Below are 15635 nucleotides of genomic sequence, written 5' to 3' on the forward strand. Positions count from 1 at the left end.
CAAAGTGCTGTGAGATGTAAATATATTGTCCTATTTAATCCTTATTCTAGTTCTGCAAAAGAAGCTATTATCTTCCTCATTTATAAATGAGGAAACTAGGGCTCCCTTTCTTGTTGCTGCCTCTCCTTAGATATCAAATCAGAGACAGGTAACTCTAATAATTTAATTCTAATAGTTAGCTGGTCCTTAGAGGGAACTCCTTCATTTCCAGAATACAAATTGCTCACTGAATGATAGTCTAGAGCAGAATTACTGCTCCTTTGGCAAGTCTGGGTGCCTCAGTTAGTTAAGGAACCAATTCTTTTTTTCTTTTTTAAAGATTTTATTTATTTATTTGACAGAGAGAAATCACAAGTAGACAGAGAGGTAGGCAGAGAGAGAGAGAGAGAGAAGCAGGCTCCCTGCTGAGCAGAGAGCCTGATGTGGGACTCGATCCCAGGACCCCGAGATCATGACCTGAGCTGAAGGCAGTGGCTTAACCCACTGAGCCACCCAGGAGCCCCAAGGAACCAATTCTTTTTTCCACTCGGGTCATGATCTCAGAGTTGTGAGACTGAGCCTCATGTCAGGCTCCACGGAGCCTGCTTGGGATTCTCTCTCTCCTTCTCCCTCTTCCCCTCTCTCCTGCTCATACACACACATACATTCTCTCTCTTAAAAAAAAAAAAAAAAATCCTACTTCTTGAATCTTCTTCTTCCTCCTTCACCCCCCTCCTTCTTCTCTTGCTTCTTTTTTGGTCATGAACCCAAACCATTCAATAGTCTGCTAAAGCTCAGAAGCTTAGGATCTTTTCTGAGAAACATGTTGTGAAAGGCAAACTGGAAATGTGATTATATATGACTATATAAGGATATGATTATATATGACTATATAAGGAAGCCAGTTATATTAAGTATAGTTATTAAAGTAGTTTTTAAGATGTGCCTACAAAACCCTGATGTAGAAGAGCAAGAAAATTCCAAATAATCGGAGAAATGTTCCATGTTCATCAACATTAAGATATCCATTATTCCCAACATGATCTATAGATTCAGTGCAATCCCAATAAAATTCCCAGCAAGTTATTCTGTGGATCTCAACAATTTTAAAGTTTTGATTTAAAAAAAAAGATTCATTTATTTATTTGAGAGAGAGAGCACATGTTGGGGGAGTGGGTAGAGGGAGAAGGAGAGAGATAATTGCAAATAGGCTCCCTGCTGAGCATAGAGCTGGACACAGGGCTCAGTCTCATGACCCTGAAATCAAGAGTCAGACACTTAACCAACTGAGCCACCCAGGAGTGACTTAAAGTTTTGATTTTAAAGTTTACATGAGAATCCAGAAAAGCCCAGAATGGCCAACACAATACTGAAGAACAAAGTTGGAGAACTCACACTACCTAACTTCAATACTTAGTATAAAATTACAGTAATCAAGACTATGTGATTCTGCCAAAAGAATTAAAAAAAAAAAAAAAAAACCAGAACAACAGAACAGAATTATAAGCCCAGAAATAGACCCACACAAATTCAGTCAACTGATCTCTAACAGAAGAGCAAAGGCAATTCAATGGAGAAAGGAGAGCCTTCTCAAAAATGGTGCTAGAATAATCCATATGCAAAAAAAAAAAAAAAAAATCTAGACACAAACCTTCCATCATTTATAAAAATCAACTTAAAATGGATCATAGACCTAAATATAAAATGCAAAACTATGAAACTCCTAGAGGGGCACCTGGCTGACTCGGTAGAGTATGTGCCTCTTGACCTTGGGGTTATGAGTTTGAGTCTCGTGTTGCATGTAGAGATTACTTAAAAATAAAATCTAAAAAAAATCCCCAAACCTCCTAGAATACGACATAGGAGAAAATCTTAGTGAACTTAGATTAAGTAATGAGTTTTTAGATACAATACCTAAAGCACAATCCATGAAAGAAAAAAATTGATAGGTTGGATTTCATTAAAATGAAAACATCTGCTCTGCCCAAGACACTAGGATAATAAAAAGATAAGACTCAGACTTGGAGAAATACTTGAAAAACACCTATCTGGTAAAGGACTAGTATCTAGAATGTACAAGGAACTCTTAAAAATCAGAAAACAACCTGATTAAAAGTGGGCAAAGTATCAAAAACAGACCAAAGGAGATAGATGACAAATAGGCATATGAAAAGATGCTCAAGGGGTGCCTGGGTGGCTCAGTGGGTTAAGCCACTGCCTTCGGCTCAGGTCATGATCTCAGGGTCCTGGGATCAAGTCCCGAATCGGGCTCTCTGCTCAGCAGGGAGCCTGCTTCCCTCTCTTTCTCTCTCTCTGCCTGCCTCGCCGTCTACTTGTGATCTCTCTCTGTCAAATAAATAAATAAAATCTTTAAAAAAAAAAAAGAAAGAAAAGATGCTCAACATCATAGGCATTAGGAAGCTGCAAATTAAAAACAAGAATGAGACACCACTATACACCTATTAGAATTACAAAAATCCAGAAAACCAACAATACCAAATCCTACAAAAATCTACATACAAATGTTTATAGTTAACTTTATACATCTTTGCCCAAAACTGGAAACAACTGAGATGTTCCTTCAATAAGTAAAGGGATAAACAAAATGTGGTATATCCATACAGTAGACTATTATTCAGTAGTAAAAAAGAAATGAGCTACCAAGCCATAAAAGGACACAGAGGAAACATGATTGCATATCACTAAGTGAAAAAAGTCAGACTGAAATGTATGACTCTTTGTCAATTATATGACATTCTGGAAAAGGGAGGACTATACCAACAGTAAAAATGTTAGTGGTTGCTAGGGAGAGGCAGGGAGGGATGAACAGGTAGAGCACAGGGGATTTTTAGAATAGTGAGGCTATTCTATATGATACTGTAATGGTTGTTACAGGTCTTTACATTTGTCAAAACCCATATAACTGTGCAACACAAAGAGTGATCCCCAATATTGGGGGCAGCTCCCTGGCTCAGTTGAGGGAGCATGCAACTCTTGCTCTTGGGGTTGGAAGTTTGAGCTTGACATTGGGTGTAAAGATAACTTAAAAATAAAATAAAAAAAAAGAATTAGAGTGATCTCTAATATAAACAAACAGACATTAGTTTAAAAAATAGTTAAAAAGCAAAACAAACATACATATATTATCCATATACAGTAACAGTACAAGTCCAATACTTTCCTTGCTATCATGTCCAGCTTTTATAAGCAGTCAAATAATAAGTTACATTTATGTTTCTCATCTGTCAATCTCTATGCTAAGCACTTTATATGTGTCATGTCACTTAATCCTTACTAAAATCCTGATGAGATAGAGTCCCAATCCTTATGAGATAAAAATTTCATTTATATGAAAAATTCATAATATTTATATGAAAAATGAAAAATGCATAACATTTTCAGGGGTGCCTGGATGCCTCAGTTGCTTCAGAGGCTCCCATCAGTTCAGGTCATGATCCCAGGATCCTAGGATTGAGCCCCACATTGGGGAGCCTGTCTCTCCCACTCCCTTCTCCCCCCCAAGATGCTCTCTCCAATAAATAAAATCTTTAAAGAAAAAATTAGTTGCACAGCAAAGGAAACAGTTAACAAAACCAAAAGACAACTGACAGAACGGGGGAAGATATTTGCCAACAACATATTTTAAATAAAGAGCTAGTATCCAAAATCTATAAAGAACTTATCAAACTCAACACCCAAAGAACAAATAATCCAATCAAGAAATGGGCAGAAGACATGAACAGACATTTCTGCAAAGAAGACATCCAGATGGTCAACAGACACATGGAAAAGTGCTCCACATCACTCAGCATCAGGGAAATACAAATCAAAACCACAATGAGATACCACCTCTCATCAGTCAGAATGGCTAAAATTAATAAGTCAGGGAATGACAGATGCTGGCAAGGATGTGGAGAAAGGGGAACCCTCCTACACTGTTGGTGGGAATGCAAGCTGGTGCAGCCACTCTGGAAAACAGCATGGAGGTTCCTCAAAATGTTGAAAATAGAACTGCCCTATGACCCAGCAATTGCACTACTGGGTATTTACCCTAAAGATACAAATGTAGTGATCCAAAGGGGCATATGCACCTGAATGGTTATAGCAGCAATGTCCACAATAGCCAAACTATGGAAAGAACCTAGATATCCATCAACAGATGAATGGATAAAGAAGACGTGGGAGATACATATATATAGAGAGATCTCTATATATATAATGGAATACTATGCAGACATCAAAAGAAATGAAATCTTGCCATTTGTGACAACATGGACAGAACTAGAGGGTATTATGCTTAGTGAAATAAGTCAATCAGAGAAGGACAATTATCATATGATCTCCCTGATATGAGGAAGTTGAGAGTCAAAGTGGGGGGCTTGGGGAGTAGGGAAGGAAAAAATGAAACAAGATGGGAGCGGGAGGGAGACAAACCATAAGACTCTTAATCTCACAAAACAAACTGAGGGTTGCTGAGGGGAGGGGGGTAAGGAGAGGGTTGTTGGGTTATGGACATTGGGGAAGGTATGTGCTATTGTGTGAGTGCTGTGAAGTATAAACCTGGTGATTCACAGACCTATGCCTCTGGGGCTAATAATACATTATTTGTTAATAAAAAATAAAAAGATTAAAAAAATTTTTTTAATTAGTCCCATTTTCAGTCAAAATAGAAACAATTGTGGGATATTTGTGTTTCTTTATTAACCTATTGAATAACAAGTGGTGTATCTAATAACTGCCATAATTTTGAAGATTTTATTTATGTATTTATTTCATATAGAGAGAGAGAGTTGGGGGAAGAGCAGAGAGAAAGGGACAAGCAGACTCCTCGCTGAGCTCGGAGCCCCAATGGGCTTGATCTTACAAGCTTGAGATCATGACCTAAGCTGAAATCGAGAGTTAGAGGCCCGACAGACTGAACCAGCCAGGCGCTCCTAATAACTGCCATAATTTTAAAGGATTGTTGAATGTCCATGATACTGGAGATTTGGATAATAAGTAATATGATATGAAAACACCTGGGATTCCTGCTGGTGGCAAATTACAGCCGCCTCTAACTCTACCTTGGCTTTTGACTACTTGCCTCTTAGAGGACATGTTACATTTCAGTTAGAGGCTACTAAAATCCTAAATGTTCCCACTGAAGTTCTCAGACTTTCTGAATATTACCCATGGCTTCTCCAGGCTAAAAATCCTGACACAAGTTATCTTTTTAGGCTGTCATATTTCCCAGATCTCTTTTCTAGCCCTCGAGAAAACCAAACAGGAACGAAAGAGGAAAACCAGACCAATACTTCACTTTGAATGGATTCTGACGGAATCTCTCCCGGAATTCTTGCCCAGAAGCCGGAACTGTGCGAGGGGATTGAGGGGATCGAGTAGGAGCTGCGCTTTCTGTAGGCGGCACCTTTTTAACGCCTGGACTGCAAGAAGTCCTGAAGAGTTTAACTCAATAAAGATGCTCAACAACTATTAGGTAACGTAATTCTTCTAATCATTTTTCCTTAGGCCTTAAAGGTCCACAGTCAAGTTGAATTCTATTGAAAGATAGGGGAAAATGGATACAGGTGGGAGCGAGAGGAGGCACCTGTATTTAACGCCTGCTTACTATCCTCACTAAAACGCGCTTGTACACATCTGTGCCAAATACTGGGAATCATTTCCTTCCCCTCCCTTTGAGGAAATGCATGTCCCCTTACTGAGCATTCTTCTGCCTCTCCTGATGACGACGCGGAACCAGTGCCATTTATGACAGGTGCTGCTGCGCGAGACTGGAGAGTCCCCTCTGCGGGTCCACAGCCCCACGGTCACTCCCGCCAGCCTTTCCTCGCCCCAGCCCGAGTCTGGGCGCTCCCGGAGCGCTAGAGCGGAGCGCCTGGAAAGCAGGGGGCTCGCTCTCAGCGGTGGCGGTCCGCCTGGAGGGGAAGGCGGCGACGCCGTTACCTGGCAGCTACAGGCCCCTGGGGTCCCTGTGTCCTACCCGGGTGAGGACAGTCCCCCGCGCTGCGGGCAGAGAGCGGCAGGTCCGCGCGGTCTCGGCGAGGGCGGCAGGGATGCTTCGCAGCTCCTGCCCGGCCGCGGCTTGTGTGCTTAGCCAGTTCCTGCTTCCGTTGCTGCGGCCGAAAGTTAGCCGGGGAAGGGGGGTGGGGAGGGCACAGTCCTGCCCTGCAACCCGGAGCTACTTCCCGGCCACTCGGAGCGCGGTCCCCCGGGAGCCCCTCCTTGCGGTGGCTCCAGGCACCCGGCGATCGTGCTGAGCTCGGGACCCAGGCGGCAGCTGCCCCTCACCCCCTGCCCCTCAGCTGCGTCTTGCGGAGAGGGGGGTGGGGAGCGTGGCCGCGACCCGCGGTGGTGTCCGCAGGTTTGCAGCTGTCTCAGCTCGTTCCGGAGGCCACCGAACGCGCGATCTCACCAGAGGAAAGTCAAACAGGACAAAACGTGTGCACTGCAGGATGCCTGTCCCCGCTGTGTCCTGGTCTAGTTCCCCTTCCCAGAGCCACCTCCGAGCGCAGTTTCTCCACTTCGGAGTTAGCAGGGCTTTCTGTCTGGGGCCTGATTATGGGAACTGTATCGATCATTTCAGGCATGGAGGGTCCTCAATGAGAGTTGGCAGTTCTCTAGTTAAATATCCTGCAAGTCAGGCCTCAGCGAAGGCATCCGGATTCCGCCCGGATTTACTGTTTATAGGTATAGATAACAATGAAAATAATGGTGCCTGCTATCGTTACTAAAACGTATCCCCTGGCATATAGCATAGTACCTGGTATGTGATAGGTGCTCAATAAATATTTAACTAAAATGTATTTGTTGAGTGAATGAATGGAAGGGAACTGCTAGGGCATAGGTTGTAGAAGTTATGTTTCTAAATCCATGCTCACTCACGCGACCTCCGTGTTTTAAGTGCAAACAGATGCAACTTTACCAAACCACTGTCAATTAACTTGCAGAAGATTCAAACTTTGGACATCTCTACCTGGCCGGTGGGAAGAGCTTGCAAACCTAAAGCACTAAGCCATTGTAACTTACTATTCTAGAGCTGACACATCCATTCTGGTTTTAACCAATAGCTGTTAGGAGGCATATGTTGAATAAGAATACATGTGAACAAAGGTCCTTTGTATGAAACAGAACTCTACCAGTTGTATCCAGAGGGTGACCTGCTCTTGAATTACAACAATGTTGCAAATACTTGGTTTTAAACCCTTACCATGGGCTCCTGGTGGCTCAGCTGGTTAGGCTTCTGAGCCCTTCTGCTCAGGTCATGATCTCAGGGGCCTGGGATCCACCCATCATCTGACTCCCTTCTCAGCAGGGAGCCTTCTTCCTCTCCCTCTGCTGCTCCCCCTGCTTGTGCTCTCTAGCTCTTTGTCAAATAAATAAATAAAATCTTTTTTAAAAAGTTACCAAAGTAAACTTCAGTGATTTCCCATTGGAGTAATTTTCCTATTGCAGCAAAAAACTGATGTAAACAATACATTTTATCTTTGCAGAGGATATACTTGAGGGTGTGGTAGGGAAAGGTCATATTGCTTTGTAGTCCTTCATAGGACAGTCCCTCCTAGTCACTAAGCAGACTTTTCGTTCTCTTAGAAGTTTCAGATTTAGGGTTTTAAACAATGAACCTGTTATCCTTGTAGTGACATATTGGTTTTTCAGTTATGACCATGAACAGAGGACACTGATGAAAATAAAGATTAAAGAGAATTTTTCTGCTGGTATGAACTAGGTGTTTAAGTTAGAATTAAATCTCTTTTCATCTCATGGCCTGAAAAGATTCTTGGTTCTCTTCTCTTGATACCTTAGAAGTCCCATTTAGGTGGAGGCAGATTTTTTAAAAACACTTTATTCAGAAAACATGTATTAAAGTGCAGGGGAAATTAAAGATCCATAAGACATTGGAGCTACCTCCAAGATGCTTATAGTGGGAAGATTTTATTTATTGTGTAAAGAATAAATATAACGATAGAAGATGCTAAGGAGGCTCAAAAGAGGGGTGTATAATCTGGACTTCTGGGAGGAAATGAAAAATTTAACCTTTTTTTTTTTTAAAGACTTTATTTATTTTTAGAGCAGTTTTAGATTCACAGTAAAATTGAGAGGAAGGTTCCCATATACTTCTTGCCCCCATACATGCACAGCCTTTCCCATTAACAATATCCTCCACCAGAGAGGTACATTTCTTGCAACTGATGACCCTCTACTGACACATCAGAACTACATAAAGTCCACAGTTTACCTTATGTTTTTAGTGTATAACACTCTATGGATTTGGACAAATGTGTAAGGATGTATGTCCACTACTATAGGATCATACAAAGTATTTTCTTGTTTTTCTTTACATTTTATTTATTCATTAGAGAGAGAGAGACAGTGGGAAATAAAGATAGAGAGAGCGAGCCTCAGCAGCAGGGAGAGGCAGAGCTGAGCTAGGATGTAGGGTTCAGTGCGGCTTGGGCTCTATCCCAGGACCTGGAGATCATGACCTGAGCTGAAGGCAGACACTTAAGTATCTCAGCCACCCACGTGCCACCCTCCGCCAAAGTACTTTCATTGCCCTAACTGTCCTCTGTGCCCTCCCTATTCATCCCTCCCCCACCACAACCCCTGGCAATCACTGTTCTTTTCATTGCCATAGTTTTACCTTTTCCAGATGTCATGTGGTTGGAATCATACAGTATGTAGCCTTTTCAGATTGGCTTCTTTCACTTCGTAAGATGCATTTAGGTTTCCTCCATGTCTTCTCATGGCTTATTAGCTCATTTTTTTTTTTTAAGCACTGAATAATATTTCATTGTCTGGATGTACTAGTTTGTTTATCCATTCACATACTGAAAGACATCTTGGTTGCTTCCAAGTTTTGGCAATGGTGAATAAAGCTGCTATAAACAACCAATGTAGGTTTTGTGTGGACTTGAATTTGCAGCCACAAGTTAACCTTGAAGGCTGAAGTTCAGTTAGCTAGAGGGAGAGAAAAAGGCTGAATATTCCAGACAGAGAAAATGGTGTGAATATTCAGGGAATTTTATCCTGACTGGCATGAAGTTTCCCTGTGTACATAGAGGAATAGAGAGAGTCGGGGGTCAGAGCAAGAAGGTTCTCATATGCCAAATTTTGAACTTTATCTTGAAGCGATGGGAAGTTATTGAAGGGGCAGTGGCAGGTCCAGAGACTTTATTAATATTCTAAAAATTCTGTCTGCCAGCCACATGTAGGATGGACTGAAGGAGGTGAAGCCAGAGGCCTTCTGCTTTCCAAGAAATGGGAAAAGTAAGGAGGACCTGAACAGGGTGTGGAGGTTAGAAGAGAAATTAAGGAGAGAGGTTCTTCAGACTTGTGACTGGTTGGTTGTGGTAGTAGGGGTAAGCAGATTTAAGGTGTGGGAGACTAGGTGGCTGGAGTGCCGGGCAATATAGAGAAATGGGGAGAGGAGCGAGTCTGGAATGGAGAGATGCATAATAAGTTTCAGAAAATTTGATTCCTGCTTTCATGACTTATTAGCTTGTGACCAAGAATAAATTCCTAAACCTCCACGTAAAATCAAGAAAGTGTAATCTACTTTATAGGCTTGGCATATAGGGCCAATATTATTGATGAAATGTGTAAGTTTTTGGGTTTGTGAGCGAACAGCCAAGAAAGAATTCTTGAGAACTTTTTGGTGCAAAAAGGTAATTTTATTATAGCACAGGGACAGGGCCCATAGACAGAAAGAGCTGCACTGGGATTGTAAGGAGTGACTGACTATAAATATCTTTTTTTTTTTTTTAAGTTAATGGGGGGTTAGGGATAGCTAAGTCTCTAAGGAATTTGGGAGCAAAGCCTTCAGGACCTGAGGGTGCTAGCTGCTGTTAAGATAAGGTTACCTTTAGTCTTTAATAAAACATAAATATTAAGGCAGCCGTGGTTTCCTCTGCATGTTTCAGGTATCTATCAGTGGGCCATAAGGATATTTAAGTTAAGCTACATTTCTCTTGCTTTTGTTTCCTTCATCATTATGAAAGTGCTTTATAAACCCAAAAAGACGGTTCAATAGTATATATAAATCACATGTTCATGTGGAAATGACTTTAAAGGTGCTGTAAGGAATCATTTCTATGTCTTCTACATCTAAAGCCCCTGCAGCAGAATCCTAATTATAAATGTCCAGTTAATCTTCTCACTACCAGACTGTTAGCTTTCTGAGGATAGGGACTAGGTCTTGTTGGATCATTCATTCCTAGCCTCTAGCAAATATCTGGCATGTTCTAGACTATCAGTAAATTTTGACTCAAAGAATGACATCATTTTGTATTTCTATATCCTTCTCTGATAACAGCTTTACTGAGATATAGTTCACATACCATACAATTCACCTAATTAAATTGTACAATTCAGGGGCACCTGGATGGCTCAGTTGGTTAAGCATCTGCCTTCAGCCATTAGCTCAAGTCATGATCTCAGGGTCCTAGAATGGGGAGCCCCATTCCTACTCAGCAGGGAGTCTGCTTCTCCCTCTCCTTCTGCCCCTCCCCTCTGCTTGTGCCCACACTCTCTCTCTCTGATAAATAAAATCTTTTAAAAAATTGTACAATTCAGTCATTTTTAATATATTTGCAATGGTTGTACAATCATCACCACAATAAATTTTGAACATTTTTACCACTCCCAGAAAGAAACCCCTAACCCACAACAGTTATTCCCTCTTTCCCCCTCCACACCCCTCCTCCTCAGCTTTAGGCAACCACTAATCTATTTTTGTGTCCTATAGTGCCTCTTCTGGATATTTCATATAAATGCAATCTATAATAGATCATCTTTTGTAATGCGCTCTATTCCAATAGAATAATGTTTTTAAGGTTTATCCCTGTTGTAGCATGTTTTAGTACATCCTTCCTTGGTGGCAAATGATATTCTATTATATGAATATACCACATTTTATTTATCTTCTCAGTGGAAAAAAAAATGGTGATATAGGAGATCTCAGCCTCCATCCCCACAAAAAGATCAAAAAACAGTTGATCACAAACAAAAAAGACAGTTATCCACAAACAAAAATAGCTCCGGGAGAGTTCTGGAGCCCACTTAAGAAACATCAGCAATACAGTACAACAACAACAACAACAACAACAACAACAACAAAAAGCCCTTGAGAATAATGACACATGAGGAGGAGGAAGATAGCTTCATTTTGACTGTGTCATCCCATCCTCCAAACCAGTATTGCTCAGCATCAAGAGGAAACCTCCCATTTAGAAGGAACTCTCCTTGCCAGGATAGGGAGAGCAGAGTGGGTGACCAGTTCCCCCAGACGTTCAGGAGAGTGCACAAAGGCTCTGCCTCAGTCTCACCCCACTGGCAAAGCTGAGACATATAGACTATTATAGACACTGCTAGGAACAAGGTCTTCCTTGGTGCCATGCAGTGGGAGAAATCATGGTTCACAGTGACCCGCTCTGCAGCCAAGCCAAACAGCTTTTACCCCTACAGACACCAATAGCCAAGTACAATTGCCATGGATCCCTTGCAGATCTCACCAGCTTTTGTCTCACAGGCATTCATATTCACTGACATCAGCCACCTGAGTCCCTCCCTGCTCCCTCCTACCCTCAGCCCAGGCCAGAAACCACAGTGGCAGCCAGCCTAGGCTTCTGCAGCTGTGCAAGTGCAAGACACCAGTCTAGAACTCCATGGCTGATTCCACTGTGTGTGTGCACTCAGGGCTAGTCCCTCCAGCTGTACACTTGCACACCACCTGCCTGATATCTATAACCAGCCTTCACTGCAGTGTCCATGCCGGAAGGGAGACTGCAACCACAGGAAAGCACAGTGGTGGCTAGGGCCTTTGCAGCTGCTTGTGGGTCTGCATCACTGTGCTTACCTACAGCTGGACCCTCTAGCTGTGCACCTGCTTAGCCCTAGCCCTACCCTTGGTCATTGGTCTCTACTGCCATGTACCTGACAAGATCTAGCAGCCGTGCTATAGTGCATACTGACAGCCCAAGTCCCTGCAGCTGCCAGTGAGCATGGAGTTGACACTGGCCTTGCTGTCTGCTCTGGCTTCCACCACTCCATGTATGTCTGCCGGTGGCCCCCCACAGCCAAGTGCATATCACCACACACTATCACAGGCCCCTTTAGCTACCAGCCCAAGGTTCCTAGCTGCTGGACTGAAAGGTGCTGCTTGAGGACCCCAACAGCCCTTATAGACACTGCAGACCCCCTGCAGTGCTCACCACATGGTCTTCAGTGCTGTAGACCCCAGTGGCCTAAGCCAAAGAGACATCATGCTCTCGTCCTTCCTTTGAGAGCTGCCACACAACCTGACACTTGGTGTTGTGTACCACTAGACCCAGGATCATGGCATGCTCTTAGCAAGCCCCCACCCACAGGTGAAAGTCTTCCTCTATCAAAGTTGGTTCATAAAGTTCATAAAGACTGCTTCTTTAGATGTGTAGACACCTATCCAAGGCTGCAGGGATCATGAAGAATCAAAGATACATGACTCTAGCAAAGGAATACAAAAAACTTCCAGTCCCAAGAAATGGGGAGCCAGGAACTGTCCAACAAAGAATTCAAAATGACTGTTATAAAGATGCTGAGAGCAAGAGAATATGAACGGACAATTTAATAGTATCAGAACAATAATACAAGAACAAAATGAGAATCTCAACTATGATACAGAAAACAAAACAAACAAACAAGCAAAAAAACAAATCCTGAAGCTGAAAAATACAATGATTCAATCAAAAATTTTAATATAGAGCTGCAAGAGATTAGTTGACCAAACAGAAGAAGGAGTCAATGAACTAGAAGACAGATCAATTAAAATCACCTAATGAGAGGAGCAAAAAATTAAAAAGAATGAAAAGGAATGAAGAAAGTCCCTATGGTACTTACTGGGCCCCATCAAGAAAAACAATGTACATATCACTGGAGTCACAGAAAGAGATAAGAGAAGGAAGGAGAAGAAAGCTTACGTAAAGAAATAATGGCTGAGACCCTCCCAAACCTGGGGAGAAATTTAGATATCCAAGATTTTGAGGCTAATAGGTCAACCTAAAATTTCAATCCAAACAATCTTTTCTAAGACATGTCATAATTAAAACTGTCTAAAATCAAAGACAAAGATAATTTTTTAAAGCAGAAAGAGAAACAAATTTTCTTTCATGTAAGGGAACCCCTATAAGGTGATGAGCAGATTTCTCTACAAAGACCTTGTAGGCCAGGAGAGAATAGGATGACGTATTTGTTCATTCTCCAGTTGAGAATGTTTACAATGTTCAGTTTAGAATAGAATGTTCATCCAATAGAAAGCATATAAAAACATCATCACATCAGTATGGATTAGGGCATGGAATACAATATAAATTCACTTTGAGGTGGAAAAGGTGGAACAAGAAACAGAACATGTGTTGTACTCCCCTTTTCCCTCCTCTCTTGCCCACCCCCAAAGATGGCAGCCCTGGGAGAGGAACCAGGGGCTCTCCAAGAAGGAATGGTCCCATCAGCCTGGTGGTTTATGTAAGCCTCAAGACTATAGTCAAACACCACCTCTTAGGAGCCTACGTGATCTCTCAGGCAGTATTTGGTTCTTTCTTCATATTCCCACCAAATATAGAATTTACATTCATTTGTAATTTTCTCATAGCTTTGCAATGGTGAGTAAAGGAAAGGGCATGAGTTTGAAATCAGACAATCCTAAATCCCATTTCCACCCTTGACTACCTGGTGACCATGAGGAAGTTACCTGTTTTTGGGCCTCAGGGTTGCTTTGAAGAGTAAATAAGGTTACAAAATGTCTATGATATTATAAAGTAGAAGGGACTTAACCATACAGTTCACTTGGCATTCCTTCTGAGATTATATTTATAAATAGGACATTTATGTTAGGCCATTTGCTTGAAATTTCATGAGAGAAATAATATAAAATGGGTTACAAAGTTCTGAGAATCCCAGAGACACCCAGTTCCTTGGTGGCACTGCATTGCTAGGACTCTACCCTTGATCTGCCCAAACTGGAAGTTTCCATTTTATTTTGAATATACTCTATCCTCACCTTTGCTGGTTTTGGAATGGCTTGTGGATAATTGTAAATGTCCCCAGAAAGTGCTCTGGGGCATCCACTTTCCTCTGAGGGCCCACACACATCCTACCATGTGAATCGGCATTTTCTATTTCTTCATTTTCTCTCCCTTCCAGCCCCGTCTATATTTTTTGTATGCGGCCCACTGCCATACTCCTAGGTTCTGGAGCTGAAACAGAAGCTTTGCATGCAGACAGTTGGGGATTCTAGACCTATCTAGCACCTCTTTCTCTTTCTGTAAAGAGGGTTTAAAATTCTGCAATATGGGCACCGGGGTGGCTCAGTAGGGTTAAGCCTCTGCCTTAGGCTCAGGTCAACGATCTCAGGGTCCTGGGATCGGGCCCCACATCCGGCCCTCTGCTTAGTGAGGAACCTACCCTCCCCACCCCCGCCACCTGCCTCTCTGCCTACTTGTGATTTCTGTCAAATAAATAAATAAAATCTCTTTAAAAAATAAAAAATAAGATAAAATTCTGCAATATTTACGAATACTGATTCATTAGGTTGTACACCTGAAGCTAATAAAATGTTAAGTCAATTATATCTCCACAAAACAAAACAACCCCCCTCCCCACGTTTTATAAAGTTCTAACCATAAAGTGCCAATTTATGGGTGATGCTTAAAGGGGACACATCACTAACTAGCAAAGGACTTACTCTTTTGGGCGATTCTGGCTTTGAGACGGTCTGGCCCTTTAATGTTGCTCGCCCTAGTCACCCTACCCGCCCTCCCTCGGGCCGGGGCGTGGCGGGCTCTCCAACCCGGAACTGACGGCCGCGCGTAGCCGGCGCCGCCAATCCGCGTCCCGGAAGAAGCGAGCTTACGGCGCACGAGCGAGTAAGTGAAAGCGGCGCCGCCCGCCGGCCGCTCGCGGGGCTGAAGCTGGGCGTTCTCCACCTCCTCCCTTTAGGGTTCCCCGAAGAAAGCCCGCGAGCTTCGTGCCACCGAGCTGCGCTTCCTTGCGTGTCTGTTCCCCAAATAGGGCCTCCCCTCTCCCGCCGCCCGCGCACTTGCGTGGGCCGGGCGCGCGGTCTCCACAGGTCGGCCCTGCAGCGGTGCCCACACTCGGTGTAGCATCCCTGTCCCCTGTCCCCGGCCCCTGCCCGGTCGTCCCGCCGCCGGAGCGGTGACCGCCTGGCCCGCCGTTCCTCCGCTGCCACCGCTGCCGGCACCATGGGCAGTGAGCAGAGCTCCGAGGTCGAGAGCCGACCCAACGATCTGAACTCCTCAGGTCGGTGTCCTAACTTCCACCCTCCTCCTGCCGGCCCTGTCTGCTTGCGGAGGGGGCTGCCTTCCAGCCTAATGGGGACTGGGGCCGCGGACAGGAACGCACAGAGAGCCCTCACCATGCCTTTTTCTTGAAAAAAGAGAAAAAAGTCATCGTCTGTCCTAGCCGTCATTTCCCCTGATGGGAGTGAGTGCCTAAACCAGCGTGTGCGCCGATGCCTGTTACTTATTTTCAAAGCAGCTGTTTCTCCCAGCTCCGCCTCCTCTTTACAGGACAGCCTAATTAATTTTTGGCGACACCGTGAGATTTGGCTCGTACCGTGCATGGATCAAGGACAGGACCCCCATGATCCTTCTTCAAGCGGGTCT

The 15635-nt window shown here is 43.3% G+C and overlaps 2 protein-coding genes across 7 annotated transcripts in view; one reads left to right on the plus strand and one right to left on the minus strand.

The window, feature by feature from the left end:
• The window catches only part of MANSC1 (MANSC domain containing 1), a 28275-nt gene extending 13524 nt beyond the window's left edge, over nucleotides 1-14751 (minus strand). The window contains exon 1 of one of the 5 annotated variants that reach the window (XM_059402622.1): nucleotides 14696-14751. The gene's annotated coding sequence lies outside the window, so the exon portion shown is untranslated. The other 4 variants (XM_059402618.1, XM_059402620.1, XM_059402621.1 and 1 more) reach the window with 4 other exon arrangements.
• A 43-nt stretch (nucleotides 14752-14794) lies between these two features.
• BORCS5 (BLOC-1 related complex subunit 5) overlaps nucleotides 14795-15635 on the plus strand; it is a 91012-nt gene continuing 90171 nt past the window's right edge. Inside the window, exon 1 of one of the 2 annotated variants that reach the window (XM_059402625.1) lies at nucleotides 14795-14876. In XM_059402625.1, the coding sequence (XP_059258608.1) occupies nucleotide 14876 (1 nt within the window). In that variant the 5' untranslated portion in view covers nucleotides 14795-14875. The other variant, XM_059402624.1, reaches the window with a different exon arrangement.

The sequence above is a fragment of the Mustela nigripes genome, chromosome 6 (genome assembly GCF_022355385.1).
Source record: "Mustela nigripes isolate SB6536 chromosome 6, MUSNIG.SB6536, whole genome shotgun sequence".
NCBI classification, from domain to species: domain Eukaryota; kingdom Metazoa; phylum Chordata; class Mammalia; order Carnivora; family Mustelidae; genus Mustela; species Mustela nigripes.